Raw genomic sequence first — 18,187 nt, 5'->3', positions numbered from 1 at the left:
AGCCTCCGCCGCACCCTTACAACCTCACAAGCAGCACCACAAGCAGCCCGATACTCTGCCTCTGTCGAAGAAAGGGCAATAGTCGGCTGCTTCTTGCTGCTCCAAGAAACCGCTCCTGAGCCGAGGGTAAAAGTGTATCCTGAAGTAGATCTCCTCGTGTCTGGATCTCCTCCCCAATCTGAGTCACTCCAACCTTGGAGCTTGACTCCATTCCCTCCTGTGTAAAAGAGTCCCAGATCCTTCGTACTCTGCAGATACCGCAAGATCCTCAATCCTGCGTCCCAATGAGTCTTCAATGGCGTCTGCATAAAAGAGCTCAACAGCCCCACGGAGAAGCTCAAGTCCAATCTGGTGTTCAGCAACCAGATCAATGAACCAACCAACTTCCGATACTGCGAGGCATCAACTGGCTCACAAGGATCTCTAACGGTTAACTTTGTGTTCGGGTCCATCGGCGAAGTAATAGGCTTGCAGTTCTCCATCCCAAAGGCCTCAAGCAACTCATGAACATACCGCTGCTGAGAGACGAAAAACCCCCTCTGGGTCTGCCAGATCTCCAATCCCAAGAAGAAGTGGAGTAAGCCTAAGTCGGTCATCTCAAACTCCTTTGACAAGGCAGCCTTCGTCACTCCAATGTGCTCCACATGACCGCCGGTGAGAATGAGATCATCCACATAAAGGATGATGAGTGTGACCATGCCGCGTTCCCGAAAGAGATACAGGTTCGGATCTGCAACCGATCTCTGGAATCCAGTCCGAATAAAGAAGGAATCAATCTTCTGATTCCAAGCCCGCGGAGCCTGCTTAAGACCATACAAGGCCTTACGTAACCTGTAAACCATCCCTTCCGATCCTGGAACAATGAAGCCTGGAGGCTGCTCAACGTACACCTCCTCCTGCAGGTCACCATTAAGGAACGCCGATTTTACATCCATCTCGTACACGGGCCACCTCTGAGAAGAAGCAAGGGCAAGAACGGTCCGAATCGTGGTCATCCGCGCTGTCGGTGCAAAGGTATCCTCGTAGTCGATGCCTGGCCGCTGAGCATAACCCTTAGCCATGAGCCTGGCTTTGTGTTTGTCCACCGACCCATCAGCCGCGTACTTGGTCTTAAAGACCCATTTGACACCAATGACTGACCGCTTCGACGGCCTCGGTACCAACTCCCAAGTGTTGTTCTTCTCGATGGCGTCAAGTTCCACCTGCATGGCTTCCCTCCAAGTATCCTGTGAAAGGGCTTCCTTTACGGAAGTGGGCTCTTTATCCCGCATGATACGAGACATAAGAGCATAGTTCACCTGAAGAAGCTCCGCCGTGTTGCTTTTATCTCGAACTCGATGTGATCTTCGAGGGCCGTCCTCTGTGGTCCACTCGGAGGGTAGCTCTATCATGGCCCTGTGAAAATGGAGCAGGACAAGTGTGGGCATGGTGGTTGCAGAGTCAGAATATTTTATGATTCACATGGGGGGGTGCCCGCACAGTGTTTAAGATGTGTGGACATCCCTAGGTGTGAAGGGGGGAACTAGAAACATTAAGTTTTAATGTTTATTGGAGTTTGCCCCTAGGCCTTAGTGGCCCTAGGAACTTATTAAAGTTTGGGGCCCTAGGGATTAATTTGGGGAGGAGTTTTCTCTCTTCTTTCTCTCTCTTCCCTTTTTGGGAGTCGTGGAGTAAAAGAGGAGTTTCCTTCATGCGCATGAGAAGAAGCGTGGAAAAGCTCAAGAGGAGAAAGGCGGCTGTTTTTCTGTGTGCTGCTGCTGATTTTCTGAGTGTAGATCAGCCGTACAGCACTGTACGGCCAGATCTGTGTAAGCACTCTCTCTCTCTCTCTAGTACAGGCAGCGGGTCTTCTTCTCTCTGCTGGATTCTCTGCGCACAGGGTCTGGACAGACTGTACCAGCAGGTACAACAGCCAGTACAACACTGTACGGCTGCCGTACAGTGTACGGACAGCCAGGTACAGCAAGTACAGTTGCTGCAGGCTGCTGCAGGTGGTGCAAACAGGTGCTGGACAGACTGTTTACTCTGATTCAGGCAGGTACAAGAGTGGACAGCCGGCTGTTTGTGCAAGTACAACTCCTGGCACGTATCCCGAGGCGGTACAGACGGGTACTGTGCTGATTTTCAGATCTGTATTTTTCAAGGACAGCATAAGAGTGGACATCAGGAAGAGGATACAGGCAAGTTCAAGCACAGATTGGTGCTGTTGCTTCCTCCAGTGTTGTTTCACGAGCTGAACTTGGTAAGCTCTGTTTCTGTTCATCTATCTCTCTTTCTACTGCTTGATGTCTGTTGCAGATAGGTGTTATCTGGCCCCTTGTGAGAGGAGGGGTATGGCAGATTGACAAGGGATTAAGACAGAGATTGGACAGCACATGTATGTTTGAGGTGAGAAGATGTATCATGCACTTGAGTTATGCCAAATGTATGCCCATGGCTGGCCTGCTTTGTGATCTTGGCTGATCAGAGGGAGGCACAGTGTGTTGCTTGAGGACACAGATCTGTGTGCATAGATCCTCTGTGCTGAGAAGGATTTGTGGGCCGTCAGATTGGACTTACAGGTGTAAACTCTTGGCTGGTCTTTGTGTTGTACTCAGCCATACATATTATTTTAATTGAATAAAGAAATACCGCAAGGGGCGCCAAGCTTTGGGGCCAGCAGGTGTCGCTGTGTTTTCAGATTTGGGCACTCTAGCTCCAATCTGTGTTTTGTTTCTCATCTAGACTACAAGTGGACGGGTGATTGCTCCTACCGCACTGTGGTTTTCTATCAGAGGCCGATTTCAAGGTTCCGTTGCCGGGACCAATCATCAACTTTCTAAAGGGGGTGAGCTCGTGGTTGCTTTGAAGAAAGCCATCGCTGAAAATTCAGCAATCATGTCTGATACAGAGGAAGAGTACTTCTATCATGAAGAAGAAGAGCAAGAGACTTCTCCTGAAAGAGATGTATCTGAGGATATCTTTGCAGGAGAACAAGCTGCAGATGTTGAGCCTTATGAGGATGTAACACAGCCAGAAGATGTGCATGGTAAAGAGGATGATGATGCTCGGTTCAAAGATCGCTTGGCTAGTGTTATGGATACTTTTATGCAGCTCACACAGAGCGAGAGATTTGCTGAATTTTTGAGATCTCGCACAGAACCCCGCACACAGCCCCAGAAAAAGAAGAAGAAGGTTCGTTCGAAGAATCTTCCTCAGGGTCATTGTGGTGCCATCCCACAGGAACCATCTTTTGGCCAGTTTCCGAATATGCAGCATGCTTATGGTGCAAACTCTCAGAGTTCCTTCTATGGACAGCCACCTATTCCTCAGCAGAATATGCATCCAGGTTATTTTGGTGGTGGCTCGGTGTTCCAATCCATGACTGGGGGCTATCCTCAGGGAGGCATGGGTATGTATGGGCCTTTTGGAGCCAATTTTCAGCCTGGCATGCAAGGGAATATGTATGGTGGTATGCAGTCCGGTATGCAAGGAAATGTGTTTGGAAGCATGCAACCTGGGATGCAAGGCAATATGTTTGGTGGCATGCAGCCAGGTATGCATAATGGAATGTATGGAAACATGGCTGGAATGTATGGTATGCCTGGCATGGGAATGGGAAATGTTGACCCAATGATGGGTATGAATGTTGGGGGCAGCAATCTCACGAAACCACTTCCATATGATAATCTAACGCCTATGGGAAAGGCGAAGGATTACAAGGAAGGGGGAGCTGCAGTGAAGTTTGACACTTTCAGTGGGGCCAAGGATAAATTGAAGGCACTTATTAAAGTTTGGGGCCCTAGGGATTAATTTGGGGAGGAGTTTTCTCTCTCTTCTTTCTCTCTCTTCCCTTTTTGGGAGTCGTGGAGTAAAAGAGGAGTTTCCTTCATGCGCATGAGAAGAAGCGTGGAAAAGCTCAAGAGGAGAAAGGCGGCTGTTTTTCTGTGTGCTGCTGCTGATTTTCTGAGTGTAGATCAGCCGTACAGCACTGTACGGCCAGATCTGTGTAAGCACTCTCTTTCTCTCTCTAGTACAGGCGGCGGGTCTTCTTCTCTCTGCTGGATTCTCTGCGCACAGGGTCTGGACAGACTGTACCAGCAGGTACAACAGCCAGTACAACACTGTACGGCTGCCGTACAGTGTACGGACAGCCAGGTACAGCAAGTACAGTTGCTGCAGGCTGCTGCAGGTGGTGCAAACAGGTGCTGGACAGACTGTTTACTCTGATTCAGGCAGGTACAAGAGTGGACAGCCGGCTGTTTGTGCAAGTACAACTCCTGGCACGTATCCCGAGGCGGTACAGACGGGTACTGTGCTGATTTTCAGATCTGTATTTTTCAAGGACAGCATAAGAGTGGACATCAGGAAGAGGATACAGGCAAGTTCAAGCACAGATTGGTGCTGTTGCTTCCTCCAGTGTTGTTTCACGAGCTGAACTTGGTAAGCTCTGTTTCTGTTCATCTATCTCTCTTTCTACTGCTTGATGTCTGTTTGCAGATAGGTGTTATCTGGCCCCTTGTGAGAGGAGGGGTATGGCAGATTGACAAGGGATTAAGACAGAGATTGGACAGCACATGTATGTTTGAGCTGAGAAGATGTATCATGCACTTGAGTTATGCCAGATGTATGCCCATGGCTGGCCTGCTTTGTGATCTTGGCTGATCAGAGGGAGGCACAGTGTGTTGCTTGAGGACACAGATCTGTGTGCATAGATCCTCTGTGCTGAGAAGGATTTGTGGGCCGTCAGATTGGACTTACAGGTGTAAACTCTTGGCTGGTCTTTGTGTTGTACTCAGCCATACATATTATTTTAATTGAATAAAGAAATACCGCAAGGGGCTCCAAGCTTTGGGGCCAACAGGTGTCGCTGTGTTTTCAGATTTGGGCACTCTAGCTCCAATCTGTGTTTTGTTTCTCATCTAGACTACAAGTGGACGGGTGATTGCTCCTACCGCACTCTGGTTTTCTATCAGAGGCCCGTTTCAAGCTCCGTGACACCTGACTCCCGAAGGGTGTCCATCAACCACCTAGGTACTCGAACAGATCGTGGAGCCTCCTGTGGTCGCGGGGGCTCAACTCCAGCTGCGGGCTCAACCTCCTGTGATGACTGAGGTGGATCAACTGGAGTGGTAGACTGGGAATCATCATCAGACTCTGGATCTCCAAGAAGTGGCGGCTCCTCGACAGTGGATGCTGGAACATACTCGTCAAAGACCACATCCCGGCTGACAACAATCTCGTTCCTCTCTGGATCATACAACCTGTATCCCTTGGAAAGAGAGTTATACCCCACAAATACCAGCTTGCGGGACTTGGAGTCAAGCTTCCCCCTCTGCTTCTTCGGAATATGTACATACGCGTCACTCCCAAAGACACGGAAGTGCGAGACATCGGGTTTTCTGCCAAAATATGCCTCAAATGGAGTCATATGGGGTACAGAAGTCGTCGGAGAGCAGTTAATGGTATGGACAGCTGTCGCCACAGCCTCACCCCAAAGTGGACGAGGAAGATCTCGATGCTCCAGCATGGTCCTCGCCATCTCCACCACAGTCCTGTTCTTACGTTCAACAACTCCATTCTCCGAAGGCGATCCGGTATTGGCCAATTCCCTCTTGATGTCATGTCTGCACAAAACCGAAAGAATACAGTCGAGGAGAATTCCCCTCCTTTGTCAGCCCTGAGAGTCTTGACCTGAAATCCAGACTCTTTCTCCACCATCACGTGCCAATCCTTGAACCGAGCAAAAGCCTGGTCCTTCTGTGAAAGAAAGTAGACCCACGTGAATCTGGTACAATCATCAACAAGCAGCATGAAGTAGAGAGATCCTCCCAAGGATGGTATCTGCTGTGGTCCACACAAGTCAGTGTGAATCAACTCCAAAGGTTTCGAAGCCCGCCTGGAAGCCTGCTTCGGAAAGGATTCCCTGTGCTGCTTACCACGTATGCAAGAACTGCAGCGTCCTTGCCTACTACCAACATCTGGCAAGCCAACCACCATCTGGTCCCGGAAGGCGCGCCGCAAAGCATCCACATTTAAGTGGCCAAAACGAAAGTGCCACAAATCTCCGACCTGAGAGCCTGTCAGTGAGGAGAGTGCAGAGAGCTTGTAGATGCCGTTCTCCACACCGCCTTCCCAAACAACTTTACCTGTCTCACGGTCCCTTAGAGCAACTGAATGCTCCTCAAATTCCACCCGAAAGCCAGTCTTGCATACTTCATGCACTGACAAAAGATGAAAGCCCAGAGCAGGGACATAAAGAACACGGGAAGCATGCTTGCCCCCCTTGCCGTCGGGAATGATCTCCATCCGGCCCTCACTATGAATCGGAATAGTGGAGTTATCGCCAATAAAGATACGACCTGACTGCCGTTTCAGATCCAGGAAGAAGTCACGGGATGGAGTCATGTGCCTGGAAGCACCACTGTCGAGAATCCATTCCCGAGTATCCTTTGCGGTGAAGCCAACTGCCTCCTCGCTCGTAGACGATGAATCATCGGAGTCCACCATCTCCAAGTGCACAAATGCCGGAGTCTTCGCAGCTAAGGCTGAGGAATCAGCACTCTTCCCTGTCCGCTTAGGACACTTCCTCCAGTACTGGCCTTTCTCGCCACAATCATTACACGATCTTTCGGCCTTCAGCTTCTCTCGTTCTGGATCAGGCTTCTTCTCGGAAGACTTATCTGGTGAAGCCTTCCCTTTGCCCTTGTTGGTATTACGGCCTTTCGACCGTTGGCCAGTTAAGGCCTCCGAACCTCCACCATGAGGAGGGTTCGTGAAACGTTCCTCCTGGTCCAGGACCATTGGCACAAGCTCCTCCCAAGTAATGGTGCTGAGCCTGCCACTAGTGATCAACGAGGAATAGAAAGCGGAATACTGACCAGGCAAGTGGGAAAGTAACGTGATGGCCATATCTTCGGATGATATCTCTTTCCCAGCTTGAAGGACTTCCTGCTGAAGGGCCTGCAGCTTGTTAATGTGTTCCCGCATCGTCGAAGACTTTGTAGGGTTCATAACCCGCATCTGCACTTCCAAGGATATCCGCTTCATGGGTGACACCTGTTGTACAAAGAAGCCAAGTGCTCCCATATGCCTCTCGCCAGCGTCATGTGCTTCACATGGTTGATCACCTGTGGTGTGCAATTGAGGAATATAAACGACCGGACCCTGGCGTTGACTCGGTCCCACATTTGTGCCTGTGCCTGGCGGTCCTTCCTCGTTGATAATAACTCCCCTTCCTCAGCTTCCGGCCTTGGCACCCCTTTGATAATAAAATCAGCAAGATCATATGACTCCAAAACTGACTCCATCATGACCTTCCAGATGCCGTAATTGGACCCGTCCAACTGCCGATCCACTGGGAACGTGGGGAGAGTCGGAATCTTCACGTGCTTCTCAGCCATCTCGAGTAAATCCGCCATCTCGGAGAGTAACTTGAAAGGGTGGGTGGGTGGGAAAAATCTGAAAATCAGAAAATATGCAAGTGGCTGTCCAGCCCCTCTGCCCGCCTTCCTCTTGCACCTTCACTTCCCGTTCAGCCCGAAACAGTCCACCGATCAGCAACCTGTTGCTCCCCCTCTTGCTCAGAAAAACGCCCAAGATCTCCTAGAGCCTAGGGCTCTGATACCATGTCAGAATATGCAGCGGAAATGATATCCAAACTTGGGTAGACAAGAGCAAGTAGACTGCAGAAAATAATCAGCACAAGAAACACAGAGAGATGTGTGTAAACTCTTCTCTATACACAAGATCTCGGAAATACTGAATGAGAAAGTGGAGGAGGATGGGGGGCAATATATACAAGCCCATGAGGGCAGTCGGCCAGCACTGGAAAGGGCCCACGACTGAGCAAAACTCCCACGACTGCTGAATATAGCAGTCGGCCAGCATCTGATGCCCCACGCCTGGACAGAACAAGTCGGCCAGCACTCAGACAGCCCACGACTGATACAGATGCAGTCGGCCAGCTTCAAAGTGCTCCTGGCATCAACTGGCAGCCCTCCAGCCACTAGGAAAAAATGGGAAAAATAGGGAAAAAATACGGGGAGTGTGGAAAAATGATATACGGGCGGGCACACCCACAACAGAGGCCCTGGTGTATACAAATAGATAGGAGATGACCTCTAACAGTTGGAAAATTTGCTCCAGAGAATTTCTCGAAGGTGATAGCTGATCTAGGCAGATCCATGATGAGTGAACTTGTGAAGCACCTACAAATGTAGATTAGAGAACTCTTGAGGACTGTTGGCAAGACCCAGCTGTCACAATGGCATAAGAAGAAGCTTGACAATAAGTATGGGTGACTAGTAGAAGAGGCGAGGAGGTCTCAGACTATGCAGGTGAGCAAAGAGAACCGATGGCGAAAGAAGCTGAGGGCATAGGCGATGCAGCAGAGGCATAGTTGATGCCGGGAGGAATAGTCAAACACGTGGAATACACAGTCGAATAGGCAGAAGGAAGTCCGTCGAGGGAGTTGAATAGGTGAAAGTATAAAATGAGTAACAACCCTAAACAATGGATGTGGTTGCTTATATACTAGATAATCCTAAGGTGTCCGTTCACACCTGATGGCCATGGGGGAGTGAAAGCTTTGAGAGTCTTCTTTCAGCCCTAAACACCACTTAGAACATGCTGATGCAAAAACACAGACAAAAGAGAGAGTAGAGAGAGAGAGAGATGGCTGAAAATTCAGTATATTCATATGGTACAAAAAGGTACATAAATCCTTGCAGCCATGGGCTGCCTTGAAAAGGTAGTAAAATACCTAAACAAGCTCCTAGTTCTATGATCCAGCCAACAAGGGGCTGAATGATTAAAACAATGAGCAAACTTGCCTTTTATAGGCCGGAGAATATCCCATGGACTGGCCGACTGCTGGTCGGCCAGCTCTTGGACAAATAATTCACACAATGATGTGTCCCTCCACAAGATACTCCACAGAAAATGCTCCGGTTCTATTCTGATCTTCTCTTCTTTATCTTGTTGCCTCCTTAGGGTTAGCCTCTGTGAGAAGCATGTACATGTGTGTGCACATGACATCACCCACCTCCGCTCTTCATCTTCGCATAGCACTGAAGAGGTGGTGGTATTACGCAATCTAGTGGAGCAACAGAATCGGGAGCTGGTCTCTTTACGAGCCCAAGCAACTGAGTTGGATACACTCCGAGCATCCCTCCTCTCGAGTTCCTTCTCTCTGGTCTTCCCACTTCTTCATCCACTGGCACTAGCACTACTTCTAGCAGTACTTAGAAACCCTACTATCATGAGGAACATTATTCTCATTGTATATACCATTTTTATATCAAGTCAAATTTTTCTACACCATCTTCATAATGTAATCAGTGCACACCATCTTCATAATGTAATCAATGCATACCTGCATCTTTCATATAATGTCATCACTACATCATGCATACTTTCCATATATGTAATCCTCCTCAAGGCAAAATACTTCTATCTTCCTCCTCTAGTGGTGGGCGATCCATCTAGTACGCTGCGGCCACGGGCCTCCAAGGCTCGGAGTCCGGGCTGAAATCCAGGCCAAGAGGAAATCCTTCCAAGGCTCACCACCGGGTTGGATTCCTCTGACAATCAACGTGCCCAATAGGGCACGTCTCTGTATAGCTAGATCAATGAGCCCTAGCCCCCCTCTGCTACATCGCTGAATGATCACTCTCCATGTCACCTTGGGCCTGCTGGCTAGCCTCCCATCACTTCCGGCCCACAAGAAGTTCTGGATCAAATGTTGTACCTGGCCAATACAAGCTCGAGAAAAGGCCCAGCACGAGGTGATGTACCATATGGTGGCAAGTAGTACTCTAAGTGGAGCGAGCTGCTGCTTATAGCCACCAAGGGTGCCAACACTGATGGACCACCGCAACAGCGTGACAATGTCACACTGCCACACCGTAACAACTTAACACTACCACACCGTCACAATGAGTCAACGGAGGCGCCAAGATTTGGGACCATCAGAAGCAGAGACGCACCACGGCTGGCTAACGCAAAGAGGTGCACGTGGCGGCATTGAAGGTGCCGACAGCACCAACTAACACTCCAACGGCATCTCCTAGAGATAGGAGATTCTACCAAAGGCTGCCACCTCAAGGCATCCACCAAAGGCTGGCACCTCACAGCATCCACCAAAGATAGAAGATGCCACCGACTTGCCTAGGCATATATGGTCTCTCAACTCACCTTGAAGCACATCCTTTATCCTCTTCCCTCACCATCATCCTGAAGGACATCCATCATGCTGATCCTTCATACAACTTTGTACCCTGTGTTCTACAGTCACTTGTCATCACTTGAGCTGTGTCGTCCTCTTCATTGTGACCTCTGCTGAGTGTGCACGGTGCAGATAAGGACATGTATCAGTGTTCTTGGAGTAGAGAAGAGCCATCACTTAGTGTGCCGAGAAACCAGCCCTACTACACGGAAGTGCAAGCAAGGCTGTTGATATAGATAATTTAAATTTCAAAAAGATTTCCATCTTGCACCTTCTCCACTGCATCTCCGGCGAATTGCAAAATGTCTGCATGTTCCAACGAACTCAGTAGGAAGGAACCCTCTACAACTGCACAAAATATTAAAAACCATTAAAAAAAACCAAAAAAAAAATCCTCTATTTATTTTTCTTAATGTAATAAGAAGAAAAGTTAGTAAAATGCAAGAAAAAAAAAGGGAGGTAGGCGGGGGGGGCGGGGGTGGGGGTGGGGGTGTGGGTGTGGGTGTGTGGAAGGAGGGGGGGGGGTTGTTGGGGAAGCAATCTCTAATTTTTTGAGGGTTAGGGAGAGACCATGGTTGAGCAAAAGTTGCCTAAGGTTGGTTGATTGCAAGAGTTGCTGAAGTGAAGTGCAAGGCTTTGCCAAATAATAATTTTGCACACAAGTGAGTGTCTGGCTTTCAAACACTCTCTCAAATGCTGCATTACTAGGAGCAAACAGTGTCATGTTCTTGGCTTCTGATATGTAGCCCTCCAAGTTTGCAGCTTGGATTGCAGAATGCAAAATACCCTAACAAAAAATCAGTGAAAGAAAAAAAAATCAGCAAGAAAATCCCATTTTCGTCATGATGGAATGCAAAACAAATACATAACATACATACATCAATGAATGCATGTATACATACAATACATTCATTCATATATGCAGCCATGCATACATACATATACATATACATATAAATATAATATGTGTGTATTTATGTATGTATGTACATATTGCAAGATAGAAGCATACATACATACATAAGACAACATATATACATAAATACAAGTTCCATTTTTGGCCAGCCATACAAATGCAGTGGCTTAATTAATCCATCCAAAATGTCAAGAAAACCTCAAAATAAATCCATTTACCCAAAGTATGCAGGAAACAAAATAAACCCATTTACCAGGAAACAAAAGCATCAAAAAGAATTTATGGGAAACAAAAAAAAAAAACTGGATTTTGTTAAAAATGATTGCAGTTGGTTTAGTACCAGGGTAGGTAAGGAGGCAAGCAGGGCGAGTGTAGACGGGTACTCAAAATGCGGCTGTCTTTGCAGGACGGTGCAGGGAATTTCGCACGAGTGGGAGATAGAGATCAAAAAGGGGAAAATGACAAGCAACAGAATGGAAGACGCCATGGCCATGTTTTCATGAACTGTTTCAACAAAACTGGAAGAGGAGGAGCTAGCATCTATTCCTGTCAGCAGGTAGCTATCTTGTGTGCTGCGATAAAACCCTCATTAAAAATTAGAAGGATTATTAACTTTTGTTCAGGACGCAATGCCCCAACAAAGGAATCCGGAATTCCAAAATAATTTTTATTGATGCTGCCGATGAGAGCATCCATGGCTGAAACGTTCATTTTTGTTGCCTATTATTTATTTTGTTCTCTCAGAAATAATTTGACCACCTCCAAGAGATGCAAAACTTTTACTGCGCCCTTTCTTAGATGATGCTCGCGCAACGTTGGCTTGAGAAATATAATGCTTTGAATAAAATCTGACCAAAATTTTTCTTTTTGGCATTTCCATTAAATATATTTGTGAGATTTAGAAGAATAAGAGTGTTTTTTTAAGGTTTCATTTTTAGTATAGCTAGAAAAAGTCAATGTACAACGATGACCCTCCATATGCTTTCTATTTACATGCATTCACCCCTCCATGTCCTCTCTATTTAAGGCAATGAAATCATGACCCCCTATATGCTTTCTATTTGCATGGCGTTTCTTTTTTCTTTTTTTGACCAATAATTATATATATATATATATATATAAATCAGCAAAAAGCACTTTTGCAAGCTATTTTTTCTAAGGTTTCATTTTAGTATGGCTTGCAAAAGTCAATGTAATGATGACCCTCCATATGCTTTCTATTGATGACTCTCCATATGCTTTCTATTTAAATGCATTCACCCCTCCATGTCCTCTCTATTTTAAGGCAATGAAATCATGACCCCCCATATGCTTTCTATTTGCATGCACTCACCCCTTCATGTCGTTTCTTTTTTCTTTTTTTTTTGGGACCAATAATTATACATATATATAAGCAAAAAGTACTTTACATCAAAATAAAACCATGTGTCAACTTCTTATCCGTACCCCCACATCTCTTATCAGATTTTGTGGTGACTGGTGCATATTCAGATTTTGTGACTAGTGTTCATTAATGCCCACGGGCGTGGGCATTAATGAAATATAACATAAGGTATCAAACAACCAAAATCAAATAAATATAATTATGGAAAAGAACGCAAACTTGATTTTATTAATCCACTAAAAGTTTTATTTTTGTACACGAGAGTATCCAACGGATGTTTCATGAGAACCTAAGTGCAAGATTCAAACAAAGGCCTCCCCACACCACTGAGGTCATGCCGCGGTGGTACGGAAATAAAATCATCACCCTCGCTGATGGCTCTGAGAAACTCAGCTTTCTCTTCAGAAGAATTTATGTATGGCTCTGCAGGATCCAACCAACTAGACATGATTTCCATAACATAAAATTTGCATGTTAAAATTGGGGAACACCTAGGCAGATGTACTGGGGAATGTAAAGAACAAGCCGATTCTTTAAAAGAGCAAGTATGTACTCTAGGCTTTGAGGTATTGAGTTTAAAGATATCTGTTAATCGACTCAATGCTATTATGAAAAAGATAAGCCGTATGTTGGAAACCAAGGTAGTTGCCTAGAGATTTCGTGAGAGTAATGACGTTTTCTTAGTAGCTTTAGAATTATTCAAGGAAAAAATCTTTTACAACTTTCCAGCTTTTGCTTCTTCGTGTGGTGATATTTATGAATTCTCTATTTTCTCATTGTCTTTATACCTCTCTTTCTATCTATATTCTCTTGCTCTCTCTTTTTCTCTCTCTCACATGTTTTATAGTTTTATGTTCTCTCTCTCTCTCTCTCTCTCTCTCTCTCTCTCTCAATGCCTTTGTTAGCAAAGAAAGCTGAGAGATGGAGAAAGGTTATCACTTACAGTGTCATACATAGAAATTAGAGATGTAAATGGATTATATTTGTTAGACACACTTTTCTAGTTTAAATTTATTTAATAATTACATCATGTTTACTAGTCTATTCTCGACAATAGAGTCACATGTTGCGATATAGGCCTCCAAGATCATACGTGAGGATAGTAGCACTTAAAGTAGAAGATAATATTTTTTTCATCAGTTTGAAGTTAAAAATGTTTGTAAAAGCAAAATAAGCAAATTAGTATTTACTTTTTGTTTTTCGAAGGAGGTTGAAGATGGTTAGAAGCTGTATATACCTAAGTTTAAACCAAGTTCATTGGGTTCGAATTTTGGATGCAGCACGCGTATCTTGTTGTAATTATTCACAAACAAGGGCTTGCATTTGAAAAAAAATTGATGCTAATTTAAAGGAGTACTTTAATGTAAATGAAATTGAAACATTTGGAAAGGTTGAAGATGAGGATGAACATAGAGAATTCTATACTAGAATCCACTTAGATTCATGTAACAGAGCAACTCCCACTGCTATGGTCCTTCAAGAACCTATCAATTAACATCAAAATGTTCAGGTATATAGAGATATGGCAGGAGGCCTTGTTTCTTTTGATTCAAATGAGCTACCTATAAATGAGATTGGTCATATTGATAATTTTCAACCTATTTCCTATTCTGTTAGCGATGTGAAAGGTATTAAATCCGAATGTCATTCTTTAAAGCATGTGTTTTCATTTCCTCACAATGTTAAGTACCTAGCAACCATGGAGTTATATTATGGATATTGTACTTGCTTATAAGTGTCATTTTTATGCTGCACTAATTTGGAAATGTGAGGTGTCAAGAAAGCTTCAATAACATGTGGGCAAACACTGTTGTGCAAGTGGGAACATCTCTTTACTGCCTTTGGAAAAGCATCCTCCCTAAATTGGTTGATCTATTACTTGGTAATGATAATGCAAGTAAGGATTACATGAAGAACAATGCCTTAGTATTTTCGTTTCACTAGGTGCTCACTTGGATAATCAGTTCACTACTAGGGGGGAGGTGTATTTAATTTTCAAATACATGGTACTACATATCATCGTGTTGGCTCTATAATACTTGATGGAACACGAGATGCGGCTTCTCAATTTGCCCAATTATATGTGTATGATATGGATCATTAATTGGAGAATAGACTTCATGGGATGCCTTCTTTAAATCATATCATGTTTGAAAGGTTACAAACAATAATGTATGAACACAATCCGTATGCATGTGAGTTTCGTACAATGAGAGAAATGTTACAATCCAGTCCACATGTAGATTTGATAATGGTCATCACTGAAGCTCGATCAATCTCAAGGCAATACTTGGTTCCTACAGGTAGTGAGGTAGCTGCTATCATGCCAGGTCAAGGGGATGATTTTCATGTAGTTCACAGAGATATTCAAATAATGTTTCGCATAGGTACTATAAAAATAATATCTAACTTGCATCATTCATATATGCCTCTATTATATGTTCTTCTGTTTCCTCAAGGAGAGGATGGTTGGCATGTTGGAATTCCACTCCATGGTAGGAATAGACAAGGTTCAAATGAGGAGACAAAGACTGTAACTCAATGGCAATATTATACATATGGATTACAAATAAGGGAAGATACAAATGTGTGCCTTCTACGCAGTGAGGTTGACTTTTACAACAGTACATTGTTGATGCATATAGCAGCACCATGGAAGAATCAATATTAGTATGGATACGTAACAACCAGAAAGTATTACATGCTGAAGTATACCAAGGGCTTGCAGATATGGTTAATAAAGCAATGGGGTCAATAGAGTCTTTGGTGGCATTGCTGGATGCATGATAGTTATATATACCGGGGGGCCTCGATATATGCATCAATTATATCAAGATTCAATGGAAATTGCAAGGAAGATGGGTAAAATGACCTCTTTATTACCTTTACTTGTAATCTTAAGTGGGATGAAATAAACAATGCTTTACTACCGAACCAAGAAGATGGAAATTGTAAGGAAGATGGGTAAATATGAACTCTTTATTACCTTTACTTTGCAATCCTAAGTGGGATAAAATAAGAAATGCTTTACTATCGCTTTACTACCAAATTAGGCGGCCCAAGATCGACCTGACTTGACTGCACGGGTATTGTATAAGAAGCATAAGGATATGATACACTTATTGGTGAAAAAAGCATTATTTGGAAGGGTAGTAGGATGTGTTTCTGTTATTGAATTTTAAAAAAGAGGCTTGCCACATGCACATATATTATTGATATTGGAAAGTGGACGTAAACCAGTTGAGATTGCTCACTATGAGAAGTTGGTATGTGTTGGACTTCCAAATAAGGCGATGTTTCCTGAGTTGCACAACATAATCAGTAATGTCCATGGACCATGTGGGGAACTAAATATGCATGGTTAATGGGAGTTGCAAACATCGTTATACTCAAAAGTTTTCTGAGACTACTATCATTTGATAACAATGGGTATCCAACTTACAACAATATGGAAAATGTGTACAAGATTTTGAAGGGTTGCCTCTTCCTGATAGATCAGTTGATACTCTTAACAATGGTTTGTTGATGGAAGAGATCATGTTTGATTCTGTTCAACAAGCTGATTTGGCTCTTTCAATGGAAAGGAGTCTTAATAGTTGTCAATTAAGAGCATTTGATACCATCCTTGAGGCCGTTTATTTGAACAATGGTGGTGTTTTTTTCCTTGATGGATCAAGAAAATATATATCTTTGTAATGCCTTGCTATCCCGATTACGTGGAGATAATCAAGTTGCTTTGGCATGTGCATCTTTTGGAATAGCTGCATTGTTACTTTTAAATGGACGTACTGCACACTCATGTTTCAAAATCCCATTGGTTCTCAATACTTCTCGCACATGTAGTATTAAAGTTAATAGCCCATTGGTTGAGGTGTTGAAGCTTGCAAGATTGATTATTTGGGATGAGGCTCCAATAATGCATCGGTATGCATATAAAGCATTGGACAGAATATTAAAAGACATTATGCAAAGTGATATAGTGTTTGGTGGAAAAATTATGCTCTTTGGTGGTGAATTTAGGCAAATCTTACCTATTGTGTGGTAAAGGGATCACGTGAGGATATTGTTGATGCAACGTTATTCCAGTCATATATTTGGAGATATGTGAATGTTTTAAAGCTCACCCAAAAAATGCAAGTCATTTAGAGTGGTTATGATGGTATAGAATAAGAATTTGTCAAATGGACTTTACAAATTGGAGATAGCTCTATAGACCATCCAAACAATCAAGGTAGAGTGGTAATTCCACCGCGAATGTTAATCCATGAGAACTCTTGCTGAGTTTGGTAGAATGGGTGTACAAAGATCTTCAAAGAGTGGAGGATTATGCATGCTTCTTCAAAGACCGCCCTATTCTTACACCATGAAATCAAGAGGTCGATTAGATCAATGAAGTAGCCTTAAGTGCATTACCTGGTGTTGAAAGAGAATACCTCAGTGTAGATTCAGTTGTTTCTTCTGCACATGACATAATATTGTATGCAATTGAGTACTTGAATAGTTTGAACTTAGGCTTCTAAAGATGAATGCTCCTATCATGCTGCTCCATAATTTGGACCCTCGGCGGGGGACTTTGTAATGGTACCAGACTGATATGCAAGCAATTTCACTTAAAGGTGATAGAAGCAAAACTTATTATAGGTACGTACAAACATTGGAGACATGGTCTTTATTCCTAGGATAACATTCATATCATTTTGTGCTTCAATTACCTTTTGACATGAGAAGGAGACAATTTCCTATGAGGCTAGCTTTTGGTATGTCAATAAATAAGTCCCAAGGACAAACATTGAGTGTGTTGGGACTTTATTTGGCCACACAAGTATTTACACATGGACAATTGTTTGTTGCTATGTCACGTGTTATATCATCAGATGTAGTGGACGTGTGTGTAAAAGATATTGTGGACCATGAAAGCAGCATTAAAGGTAAAAACAAAGTCTACACAGCCAATGTTGTCTATAAAGAGGTATTTCAAATGGCATCCAGAAGAATGTAAATGTAATCTATGCCCAAAAGATAGAGAATGAGCTATTGATATAGGAGCCTACAAATGCAAGAGACTACATTCATAGATATCTTTGTATCAATCAAATAAGCATTTGGAAGGAGAATGTTTGCAAAGATGTGACATGTGCAATCTATATGGTCTTTCAATAAGTGTGCATGCTTTCAAGTTGATTGATGTTTCTTGTAGAATGACAAATATTTTATTATGATGCAAAGAAATGAAGTTAAATTGGAGTTAGATGTTTCCTATAGAATGAAAATTATTTTATTGTGATACGAAGACACTTAAGTTAAATTGGAGTTAGATGGCAAACTTCTTTCAATTTATCTCTCACATTAGCATTACCATTGCTAGTAATATTGAATTGATATATATAAATGTACTTACATTATGTGGATTAATTGGTTAACATTGAGGTAAAGCCACCATGCAAATCCATAAGTATAGAGTGCTCCAGTTCTTTCTCAAGGGGTGGTTCAAATTCTTAAGGTGGCTGTAGGGGCACGGTGAGTTCATCTTTGTTTTTATAACATTTGGATAAGAAAATGTTTTGCTTTTGACTTGCTTTCATTTAGAGTGGCATTATTAATTTTCCTTTTTGGTTCAAAATACTTAACGTCCACACACACACAGAGAGAGAGAGAGAGAGAGAGAGAGAGAGAGAGAGAG

At 43.7% G+C, this 18,187-nt stretch overlaps 1 protein-coding gene across 3 annotated transcripts in view; it reads right to left on the bottom strand.

The window, feature by feature from the left end:
- LOC147615354 (Amidase family protein) overlaps nucleotides 1-11,960 on the bottom strand; it is a 181,639-nt gene extending 169,679 nt beyond the window's left edge. Inside the window, exons 1-3 of one of the 3 annotated variants that reach the window (XM_086779441.1) lie at nucleotides 11,464-11,825; nucleotides 10,778-10,994; nucleotides 10,479-10,555 (exon numbers count right to left, since the gene is read on the bottom strand). In XM_086779441.1, coding sequence (XP_086635567.1) covers nucleotides 10,479-10,555; nucleotides 10,778-10,994; nucleotides 11,464-11,616 — 447 coding nt within the window. In that variant the 5' untranslated portion in view covers nucleotides 11,617-11,825. Of the gene's footprint in view, nucleotides 1-10,478; nucleotides 10,556-10,777; nucleotides 10,995-11,463 lie in introns of all 3 variants that reach the window. The other 2 variants (XM_086779443.1, XM_086779442.1) reach the window with 2 other exon arrangements.
- Nucleotides 11,961-18,187: the final 6,227 nt, after the last annotated feature.

This window comes from Cibotium barometz, chromosome 40, assembly GCF_041138505.1.
Source record: "Cibotium barometz isolate CiBa-2024 chromosome 40, ASM4113850v1, whole genome shotgun sequence".
Lineage (NCBI taxonomy): Eukaryota > Viridiplantae > Streptophyta > Polypodiopsida > Cyatheales > Cibotiaceae > Cibotium > Cibotium barometz.
The sequence above is the reverse complement of the archived record's forward strand: the minus strand, read 5'-3'. Positions and strand labels throughout refer to the sequence as shown.